Consider the following 11,445-nt stretch of genomic DNA (forward strand, 5'->3'; position numbering starts at 1 on the left):
TAGACAAATTAGCTAACAGGCTCCTAGCTATAGGCAAAAAATAGCGGTTACAGCATAGTTGTTACAGACAAATTGACTTCACAGTGTAAACTTAACCAAATTCTTACAAAAACATCAACTGACAGGCAAAGTGAAGTGAGGCAAAAAGGTGAATACATGCATGAACGGAGCCCCAGAGGCTCGCACAACAACAAATTAAATGGAGATGGAGCATTACAATGAGAATTGTTAAAAGAAAAGAGTATGATATCAACATCATCACATCAAATTAATTATGGTTTAATTATACTTGTCTACATAATTTATTAATACACGTGCATTGAGCAAATGAACATATACTGTCTATAAAGCCCAGCCACACACATTGAACAAAAAAACATGCTGTCTGGTTATGTTGGTGATTTAGTTTTTAACCAATGTAATAATAATAACGAACACGCTATGATTCACAGCAAAATATATGGCTTTCAGTGATTAGAATAAAGTGACGATCAAAATATATTATGTGAAATAATTATGATTTATATAAATGTTGGTTTATCACTTAAATTTTTTGTGATTGTGCATAGAATCCTCTGAACGATCCTGGGGAAGACACCCGCAGAGTCACGGTCATGATATTTCCTGTCCCTTTGACTGTGTACTCGCCACACTTCTCCCCACACATCTTCTCAATCAATGGAGAATTTGAACCAGTTCCAAATCCATCGTGCACCGAAACAGAATTAGACGAACATTGCCTACTGCTGGGAATATCGAAATAATTGAACACGACTTGGAATGGTCCAACACCGAAAATTATCCAATTGCATTCAGGCTTTGTAGTGCCAAGGAAAGGCCCAAAGGGCAGATTAGTAGGTCCGAAACTTTGACCTATCTGGAAGAATCCACCACAACCGAACGTTCCTTGAGGGTTGGATGGTAAAACAGGGCAATTCGGAGTGGGTGGTGGTAGCGTAGTGGGAGCGAGGGTGGTTGGAGGTGTGGTGGGTCTAGTAGTTGGCCTGGTGGTGGGCAGGGGAGTGGTTGGATCTGGTGATGTCGTGGCTACTGTAGTTGGCCTGGTGATGGGCGAGGGAGTGGTTGGACAGACTATCGTATACTCAATCCTGAATCCCGTACGTTTTGGTCCATGATATGGTCCAGCAAAGAAGTATAGTCTGGTATTGCCAGTTGTAGTGATGGGAAAAGGTCTACCAAGGTCACAAATGGTGCGAATCAAGCGGCCGTTATTATTGTAGATCTTCAAATAATCTTTGGGACAGTTTTGAGTTGTTTTTCCAGCTATTCCAAAGATTGAATGGAATGTGAGGCGAACATTGCAACCTGGAGAAGGCACTTGGATGTTCCATTCACAGTCAAAATTGAAAGGGTAAGTCGCAGGCCAAGAAGGAGTTTGTAAGCTTCCAAAATCATCTGTTAAACTTCCACCGCATAAGGAAGGAGGAGATGTGGTAGGACGGGTGGTGGGTCTAGTAGTTGGCCTGGTGGTGGGTAGGGGAGTAGTTGTATCTGGTGATGTCGTGGCTACTGTAGTTGGCCTGGTGGTAGGTAGGGGAGTGGTTGGATCTGGTGATGTCGTGGCTACTGTAGTTGGCCTGGTGGTAGGTAGGGGAGTGGTTGGATCTGGTGATGTCGTGGCTACTGTAGTTGGCCTGGTGGTAGGTAGGGGAGTGGTTGGATCTGGTGATGTCGTGGCTACTGTAGTTGGCCTGGTGGTAGGCGGGGGAGTGGTTGGACAGACTATCATGTACTCAATCCTGAATCCCGTACGTTTTGGTCCATGATATGGTCCAGCAAAGAAGTATAGTCTGGTATTGCCAGTTGTAGTGATCGGAAGAGGTCTACCAAGGTCACAAATGGTGCGAATCAAGCGGCCGTTATTATTGTAGATCTTCAAATAATCTTTGGGACAGTTTTGAGTTGTTTTTCCAGCTATTCCAAAGATTGAATGGAATGTGAGGCGAACATTGCAACCTGGAGAAGGCACTTGGATGTTCCATTCACAGTCAAAATTGAAAGGGTAAGTCGCAGGCCAAGAAGGAGTTTGTAAGCTTCCAAAATCACCTGTTAAACTTCCACCGCATAGGGAAGGAGGAGATGTGGTAGGACGGGTGGTGGGGGGTGTAGTAGGACGGGGGGTAGGGCGTGTAGTAGGACGGGGGGTGGGACGTGTAGTAGGACGGGGGGTGGGGCGTGTAGTAGGACGGGAGGTGGGGCGTGTAGTAGGACGTGGTGTAGTTATAGTGGGAGGGGGTGTCACAGGACATGATGACGGCAATTGTGGTGCAATTGGCAATGAAGGGTTAGCTGCAATAGAAAAAAATCAGGTAATTTATTGCTATACAGCTACGCTCTGCTAAAGCTGTTGATGATATGGAACTTTACAGGCACAAAGCAACTTACATTGTCTAGGTCCACAGCTTTTGCCATCCGATTGTACGTACTGACCAAATGGACACTGACATCTGTAAGAGCCACCCATGTTGACACATTTGTATTCACACCCTCCTTTCTGGTAGGCACATTCGTTTATATCTGAATACAAGTGTGGAAGACAAATTAATGATAACGTGGTCTTTGTTGAATAGCACACTAACTGAAGATCATTTGTAAAACATATTTACACGTACCGTAGCAGGTTGTCGCAGCTTTTGAAAAATAGTAACCTTTTTTACAACTGCACTCAAATGAACCCTGAGTATTTCTACAGTTGTCACATCTGGCACTTTGACATTCATCCTCATCTGTGCACATAGAAAAATAATTACCACACGTTTTAATATTACGTTAAAATTGATTGTAGAAGTCTAGTTTCTAAGCAAATCCCAACTCTTACCTATACAGGTGATTTTAATTTGAAGTCCAGTGCTTCCCCCAGAACTGTCAGTTCGATAAAAGACGGTAATAGTGTTGGTACTTGCAAAGAATCTTGTTCGACTGTATCGATTTCCGCAGATCCTTCCATCGGTGAGACCACCATATCTAATAATATCCTGATTGTCCAAGCTCGAACCAAAATAGAGTTGAGCATAATCTTTAGTACAACCAGAGCTGGAAAAAAACAGATCAGCTCAGCTAGTACATAGTTTTTAAATTATTCGATTTTCAATACCTTGATTCTAAGTTCATTGATGGAAATTCGATTTGAGGAAGGAAACCACTGGGACATTGAAACACAAAGGCACACTCTTGATTTGGGAGGTGAGATGGGTACCCAGGGGATCGTACTGTTCTCATCTCACCACCACTCAGAACCTCCACTGTTCCACAGCGGCTGCGGCTGGGGTTCACAGGAGGTAAGGCCGGTGGAACAACAGTGTTCGGAGGAGAAAGTGGGCAAGCTGGAAAATGACAATACAAAAATAAGCTATAAGTCACTGTAATCTGTCCTGGTTGACTTACGGCAGTTGTAGAGCTTGTTTGCCTTTAATATGTCCAGAGGACTCAGTTCCTCAGCCTCTCCAATTGGGATGTTAGGTTGGTTGGCTTGTATGGTTTCACTTCGTCCATCTCTTGAGAATGCTCTGCTAGAGTAGTGCATGATACTGGCATAGTCATAGCCTAGTCCAAGGGTGTTTCCAAAGCTTATTCCAAACGCTCCAGTGATGCCAGAAAAAACATTATTTTGCAGGATAGTCACATATTGATCCCTGTCACTACGACTATGTTCATGGTAGAATCCAATTGCATGGCCAAGCTCGTGGACTGCAGTAGAAAATCGGACACAGTTGGGACCAAGAAACAATGGTTGAGGTCGTATTCTTGTCCGTCCTAGGTAAGATCGACAGCTGCAAGTAGAGTGAGCTTTGTAATTGTAATGATTCACGGGATATTACAATAGGAAATATTTATATGGCATGCACTTACTCTCCAGGTGAACTGGTCACTATTCGAATGGAGTAGATATCAGAGACTCGAGGGCGAAAACGAATGCAACAGTTCTCTTCCCAATGACGCATTGCTTGCAGTATGATCCTCCTCTCTTGAGCTGTATGCACAGTTCGAAAACAGATAAACGAATGCTCAAAGTATATTTATACTCACCATCAAACTCGGGTGCTATCTCGTAAGGGATAATCCCACCAGGCCATAGGTTTGACACTGCATTTCTTTTGTTCCGGTACTGTTCACTGTTTTCTTGCTCCATTGAAGAGTCTTCGAATATCATGTCTTCAATTTCTTCGGTGTTCTCTACAGTAAAACATACATGACAAACAAATTTGACAATACTATTTATGGGGCCAAATATAAGAGAGCCAGGAATACCTGATTCATAATTCAGAAGCTCTATCCTGATTCTATAGCCTTGGTATATAGCATCAGGTTCATGCAATGCCATGCACATGCAGTGGAAATCTATGCTATTGCCTCACCATAATGTTTTTCGATGACATGCTCCCCATTGGCATTGTATGAAAATCCAAAGACTCCTTTAGCTTGACTTCGAGGTTGGTTGAGGCTATGCAGCTCAGTAGGGGCATCATCTGTGAGCTGGCTACTGTGGTCACTAATGGTAGGTAAAGCATTTGCTGCAAGCAAGAGTGCAGCTGTGAATGCAGTGAAAACTGCAAGTTGTTCCATGGCAGGTTATGGCGGTTATTAGTAGAATTGCACAACTTTGTAAGTTTTCTTTTCTGATTTCTGAGAGTTATCACTGATTAGTGCAAGTTTTTATAGGGAACAAGCTTCCGGAGTTACAGGGGTTGTAAATATTACACCCCCCAGATTGGTGACCCCCCAGTATAGGAAGTGAAGAAAGTGTTTTAGGGCTTTGGGGGTGAAGCCATACTATAACAATTCGTGGATTGGGTGTCTTGCCAGAATATCTAGACCTACATTATAACTAGTCCAAACTCTACTACCCAGCATGAGACACTCGTTATTGTGCATGCCCTTAAACCGCTAATCAAGCCATGGTCTGTTAGGTGCACGTTTTGAAGAGCCTATAGGTTGCAAGTAGTCTAGTACCACCGATTAAAAGTGGCAGGTTTGGAGCTATAATTATATACTATAGCTACACTGAAACGGATTTATTTACTGTGTTGAGGAGATGGGGGAGCAGCTTCATTCGTGCACCTTTATAATATCCCCCTCTCAGGACCATGCATGGTTGATCTTTGTCTGGTGCCTTGATCAGCTCTTTAGATGTACGAATTGGCATTCGATAATAACAAGGCATCCACAATGCATGAAATCACGGTTGACAGCCTGAAATGTTACTGTTTGATCTCTCTCACTTCCATGTATGAGAAAATGATCAGACCATGAAGTTGCATCTACATATATGGTTGTGCCATTGATTGGGTTGCAATATAAATTATAAATGCACTAATAAGACGTTCTAAGATTATGTAAATTATAGCTGTTGACATAATTATCGGATTTATTTGAATCACATGCATGGTCAACAAAAGTAGCACTACAATAAAATGAGTCATAATTTAGCTATTGCCCAATAAAGCAAACTTGTTCAATTGTTATTGTGGGAACACGTATCACACTTCTTCAATTACCATTGAGAAGGCAATCAGGCATAACCTTATACAGACATCAATAGACTCTTCTTTTACAAAGTCGTAACTGATGTCAGCACACACCTATACAGACCCACTGCTTGAATATGTCAACTTGTATTCAGTTGTGACAAATACTTAACCTCCTACTTTGTTCTTGAATAAAACACAGTGCTATTGAGGTCACGTAGCATCACGTTGTGGTAAGTTTTATAATTATGACTTGTCAGTACCAATGTGTAGGTGGACACTACAGTACAAGTCCGTGTCTACAGTGACCATGCTAACACATTAATAATTATTATAATTACAGACACAAAAACATGGTCTGAATTTGTCTAGTTCACACTATGGTTCGGAGGAGTGCCTATATATAGTGGCCCATTAATTATGTTAATACTAAATCAACAGTGAAACATAACATGCATACTGGGTGTGCATGTTCATTTTGAGACACATGCATGCATGCAGAACACCATGGATGCTACATACTCACATGAAGGCTCATACCCTGCCAGTAAAAATTGCATGGAGGCTAAAACATGCAGCACTGTACACAACTGGATTCTGAACCAAAAGGATCATGTGAAACTAAAGTCCCAAATGAAACACATAATAATTATAATTATAGCTAACATGCAGTCTGATTATTGTTGGCACATTTAATTAGACAAGTATATGTACATGTAATTATACAGCAGTATAACGAATTCGAAAATGTTTCGATTCACAGTAAAAGATTATGGATTAAAATACAATGTGAAGATCAATTATTTTTGAATCAGTTAAATTTGTTTAAATTGTGCATAGAATCCTCTGAACGATCCTGGGGAAGACACCCGTAGAGTCACGGTCAAGATACTTCCTGTCCCTGTGACTGTGTACTCGCCACACTTCTCCCCACACATCTTCTCAATCAATGGAGCACTAGTTCCAAATCCATCATACACCGAAACAGAATTAGACAAACATTGCTCACTGCTGGGAATATCGAAATAAGTGAACATGACTTTGAATGTTCCAGCACCGAAAATTATCCAATTGCATTCAGGATTTATGGTGCCAGGGAGGATAGGGCCTAAGGGCAAATTAGTTGGTCCGAACGTGTCATTAACGTTCATGAATCCACCACAAGCGAACTTTCCCGGAGGGTTGGATGGTAAAACAGGGCAATTCGGAGTGGGTGGTGGTAGCGTAGTTGGGGCGAGGGTGGTTGGAGGTGTAGTCGTGGTAGGACGAGTGGTAGGTCTAATAGTTGGACCTGGTGTTACCGTGGCTACTGTAGTTGGCCTGGTGGTGGGCGGGGGAGTGGTTGGACAGACTATCGTGTACTCAATCCTGAATCCCTTACGCTTAGGGCCGTGCTTTGGTCCAGCAAAGAAGTATAGTCTGGTATTGCCTGTTGTAGTGATGGGAGAAGGTCTAGCAAGGTCACAAATGGTGTAATTCAATTTCTCGTATATTTTCAGGTAATCTTTGGGGCAATTTTGTGAAGATTTTCCTGCTATTCCAAATGCATTAATATCGAAGCTCAATTCAACATTGCAGTCTGTCGATGGCACCTGGATGTCCCATTGACACTCGAAATTTACAGGGTAGGTCTTGGGCCAGGATGGGGTTTGGATGCTACCAGCGGCAGCAGTTGACAATCCTCCACACAACAAGATAGTTTTAGGATCAACGATGTCTTCTATAGTAGTCTCAATTACAATCGTTTCAGGCTCAATTACAAACTCAATTTTATCGAGAGTACAAGAATGTCCGTCCGGTTGAAGAGTGGATTCGCTATCACAAAAGCATTGATATGATCCGTCAGAATCTGTACAGTGACCAGAACATCCACCGTTGTTGTCTGCACACTCATCGATATCTGCAGACAAACAAAAAGAGTGAACACAAAACATGTACACGTAGAAGATCTGAAAGCTTGTATAGTATATTTTGGTAATGTGCTTTGCTACAACTACGTAGGAAAAAAACTAAACACACCTTCGCAAGTAAGTCCATTATCTGCCAATTTGTATCCCTTGGAACAGTTGCATTCGTACGACCCTGGAACGTTTGTGCACAAATCTTGACAGCCTCCATTTCTTGTGAGGCACTCATTCACCTCATCACAAGACACCCTGTTAGATGAGAGGTCGTACCCCTTAGGGCATAAACATCTCGCCGTATCAACGTCACCAGGGACAACCTCACAGGAATGCTCACAATTGGCAATCAAACAAGGGTCCACGGTATCATCTATGTGAGAAATAATTCTGTCATATAAATATATTGTAGGTATAATGACTGTTCGACTAACAGCGTGTCTATGAAAACTAAACGCACCTTCACAAGTAAGTCCATTATCTGCCAATTTGTATCCCTTGGAACAGCTGCATTCGTACGACCCTGGAACATTTGTGCACAAATCTTGACAGCCTCCATTTCTTGTGAGGCACTCATTCACCTCATCACAAGACACCCTGTTAGATGAGAGGTCGTACCCCTTAGGGCATAAACATCTCGCCGTATCAACGTCACCAGGGACAACCTCACAGGAATGCTCACAATTGGCAATCAAACAAGGGTCAACGATATCATCAGCATCTACGTGAGAAACAAGTTATTTCATTATTTCTGCTATATAAATATTATAGGTATAACGACTGTTTGACTAAAAATTCTGTCAGTGTGTCTATGAAAATTAAAAGCACCTTCACAAGCAAATCCATTATCTGCCAATTTGTACCCCTTGATACAGCTGCATTCGTACGACCCTGGAATATTTGTGCAGAAATGTTGACAGCCTCCATTTCTTGTGAGGCACTCGTTCTCCTCATCACAAGACACCCTGTCTGATGAGAGGTCGTACCCCTTAGGGCATAAACATCTGGCCGTAAGAACGTCACCAGGGACAACTACACAGGAATGCTCGCATTTGGCAATCAAACAAGGGTCCATGGTTCCATCACCATCTGAGAAACAATTAATCTATATCACGACTGTTTGGTTTAGAATCCTAGCACTAAAGGAACATGTAGAGGAATAAGCTAGCCGTGTGCAAATAATTATGCATACATGTATATACCTACAACACATGTTTTCCCATCAGAGAGTAGCCTGTAGCCATCCTCACACACACAGTGGAAAGAGCCGCCTTTATTTATACACTTGTGATCACAGCCCCCTTTGTCCAGGGCACATTCATTCACATCTACACGGAAGACAAAAATAAATATAGGTATACATGTATGATTTTGTATCGACATACTTACCAAAACATTGCTTGTGGTCACTGGATAAGAAGAATCCTTTAGGGCAGTGACATTCATATGATCCAGGAAAGTTTGTACAGTTGTGAGAACAGTATGCACCATACGCACACTCATCGAAATCTTCAGACTCAAATCTTAAATTGAATCCTTTCAAGCCAGTCCTCTGATTTGAGCTATCAGTGTGGAATCGAATGTACGCAATATTGGTAGTCGTATAGGTGTTGATAATTCGATCCGATGATTGACAATACTTTCCGATACCGTATCCATTTCGGTTAAAGTTCTCGTGAATATGTAAGTAATCATTTACACAGCCTCGGCTGTAAAGGGTGAAAATGAATAATCATGAATCACTCTATGTCAATAGTACATAACATCAGCATGAGGGGATAAATACGTAAATGCTATACACCTATATACTAACATACATCAATTTATTATTCTTACTTGTAGTCCATATCCAGTTCTACTGTGAACCTTATTCGATACCCCTCTTCAACTCTGATTGTCCACTCGCAGTCAGTATCGTGTGAGTAGACGCCATAGTCTGGTGAGCTGAAGGAGCCACTCGAGACACCATCGAAGACACTGCCACATGCAAACTCATGAGGTGGAAGGGTTGGCTCGGGCACTATCTCATCTGGCACAAAGGTCGTTCGTGGGGGGTGGTCTTCAGTAGAATCTAAGATGGGAATAAGTAACATGATACGTCATTTTAATTGGTCTATGCATGCAGAAACTTAACTATCATAGCACTAAAAGCATGCATAAAATAACATCTGCTGGCTGTGAAATGGCTTTTTAAACTGTCATTTTATCCTTACTTGAGCATTTACAGAAGAGGTTGGCTCTAAAGATATCCAGAGAACTCAAAGTATGGGCTTCTCCAATTGGTATACTTGGATCAAGTGCAACTATCGTATCCAGATGAGAACTGTGTGCAAAAGAGTTTTTATCGTAATGCATAATACTGTTGTAGTCGTATCCAACTCCAAGTAAATCCACTTCATCAAGACTGAGTTTTGTGAACTGTGAGAGTACACTCCTCCCCGGTTTAAGATTATTCTCGAATATATCGATGTACTCGTCAGGCCTGTTGTGCTCGTGGTAGAATCCGATAACATGTCCAAGCTCATGCACTGCACTACTAAATGAGAAGCAAGACGGGCCAATCGAAACCCTCTGTTGATTGGATGTTCTGCCAACATATGATCCACACCTATACAATACAGATAGAAGTGATAAGCAACCAAATCCATTATAATTGCTGTATCACCATTCAAATACAATCATCTCGCTATTATCGCTGATTCACAGTTATAACCAATGTTGAATAGAGATGGTATACCATCAGTGCATCTATACTATATCTCACCCTGGACCAGGATAGATGAAGATGTAATTATCTTCAGTTGTCCTCTTCCTAAAGCGTACGCAGGTGTGCTCCTCCCAATGCGCCAATGCCTCGGTTACGACACGCTGTTGTTTCTCTGCAATATAGGTTGTAATTGTAAAAATTATTCATGGATGTTTGCGACTATAAAAAATGTCCACACAATACTCACCAGAATAGAATTCATCTATAATGTAAGGAATGACACAGTTGGGCCATTGCCAACTCTTGGGCTTGACAACGGCTCTCTTTTGTTTTCCCTGCGAGGACTCTTTGTAACTCAGCTTCTCATTCAATAGCTCTCGGTAGTTTTTTGTGAAGTAAGTTATATCTCCAACTTTTATTGTGAAATCTGTGCAGTGGACAGTAATATTTTTAGTGTGTGTGAAACTACTCATTCCAATTTCTTAAACTTACCAGTGTCTACAGTTGGGTCATAAACAATTGTCCTTTCTTCAGCCATTTCATTACTTTCTCTCACATCTTCAGTTTCAATTGGTAAGCACTCCACTACATAAGTAGTTGTCACAGCAAGCAGACACATTAACAAAGCTTGATTCTTCATTCTTCTTTTGATCCTTTCTTTTTATGATATTGAAAGCAACAGTTCAGTTATAGACAACTGACTGCATGAGCTTGCAGCTATTATATATAGATATCTAGTGGATGATACTGTACTGTACACTATAAATAGATACTTCCTTAGTCTAACCAGAAATCCAAGAAATGCCATTAATTATTAAGTGTAATATTGTGTCAGCTCAAGCTCCGTATACTATATGTAACTTGAGGAGTTTGTTTCCTAGGAGATGTGGTGAAAGATCAAAACCATGCACTATTTATTAATTTTGTGTCCAGATAAACTTCCATTGTTCTCTATAGAAACCATAAAGTGGATGCTCAAAAAGGGCCAAGGACTAATCTACATGTAGTTATCGTAATTTCAATGGCAAAAATTACTTTAATTTGCGCATCTTCTAGAGCCCAAAAATTGCGTCCATTCCGAGCTTGCTTCTTAACTTAAATTATGGTGACGCTGTACAATATACAGGTAGTCTAGGTACGTGGCGTGGTAATAAACAGCATGCAAGTCGGCCAATGGCACCATACATTTAGTCTAGTCAAAGTGGAGGTGTGTCAGACAAAGTTTACCATACTCAGTTGCAACTGCCATGTACTGGATCTGACTGGCTGTCATTAGCACTGTGGCAGACCTGCATGCATGCCTCATGATGCCTCATGATGCCTGGGGCCGGGGACAGAGTAGAGTTGTTCT

At 41.6% G+C, this 11,445-nt stretch overlaps 2 protein-coding genes across 2 annotated transcripts; both read right to left on the reverse strand.

The window, feature by feature from the left end:
- Nucleotides 1-401: 401 nt before the first annotated feature.
- On the reverse strand, nucleotides 402-4,648 carry LOC135333666 (uncharacterized). The gene is made up of 9 exons (XM_064528673.1): nucleotides 4,377-4,648; nucleotides 4,048-4,194; nucleotides 3,871-3,991; nucleotides 3,406-3,791; nucleotides 3,116-3,344; nucleotides 2,840-3,054; nucleotides 2,634-2,747; nucleotides 2,407-2,538; nucleotides 402-2,310 (listed from the first exon to the last, which is right to left on the reverse strand). Exons 1-9 carry the CDS (start codon nucleotides 4,582-4,584, stop codon nucleotides 545-547), a joined length of 3,318 nt encoding a protein of 1,105 aa, XP_064384743.1. The 5' UTR covers nucleotides 4,585-4,648; the 3' UTR covers nucleotides 402-544.
- Nucleotides 4,649-6,177: 1,529 nt separating this feature from the next.
- Nucleotides 6,178-11,424, reverse strand: LOC135333665 (tolloid-like protein 2). Its single transcript, XM_064528672.1, has 11 exons — nucleotides 10,587-11,424; nucleotides 10,342-10,521; nucleotides 10,152-10,266; nucleotides 9,601-9,995; nucleotides 9,224-9,458; nucleotides 8,777-9,096; nucleotides 8,590-8,715; nucleotides 8,216-8,476; nucleotides 7,848-8,108; nucleotides 7,506-7,760; nucleotides 6,178-7,386 (listed from the first exon to the last, which is right to left on the reverse strand). The coding sequence occupies exons 1-11, from the start codon at nucleotides 10,732-10,734 to the stop codon at nucleotides 6,302-6,304; spliced, it is 3,381 nt and encodes a 1,126-aa protein (XP_064384742.1). The 5' UTR covers nucleotides 10,735-11,424; the 3' UTR covers nucleotides 6,178-6,301.
- Nucleotides 11,425-11,445: the final 21 nt, after the last annotated feature.

The sequence above is a fragment of the Halichondria panicea genome, chromosome 3, assembly GCF_963675165.1.
Source record: "Halichondria panicea chromosome 3, odHalPani1.1, whole genome shotgun sequence".
NCBI classification, from domain to species: Eukaryota; Metazoa; Porifera; class Demospongiae; order Suberitida; family Halichondriidae; genus Halichondria; species Halichondria panicea.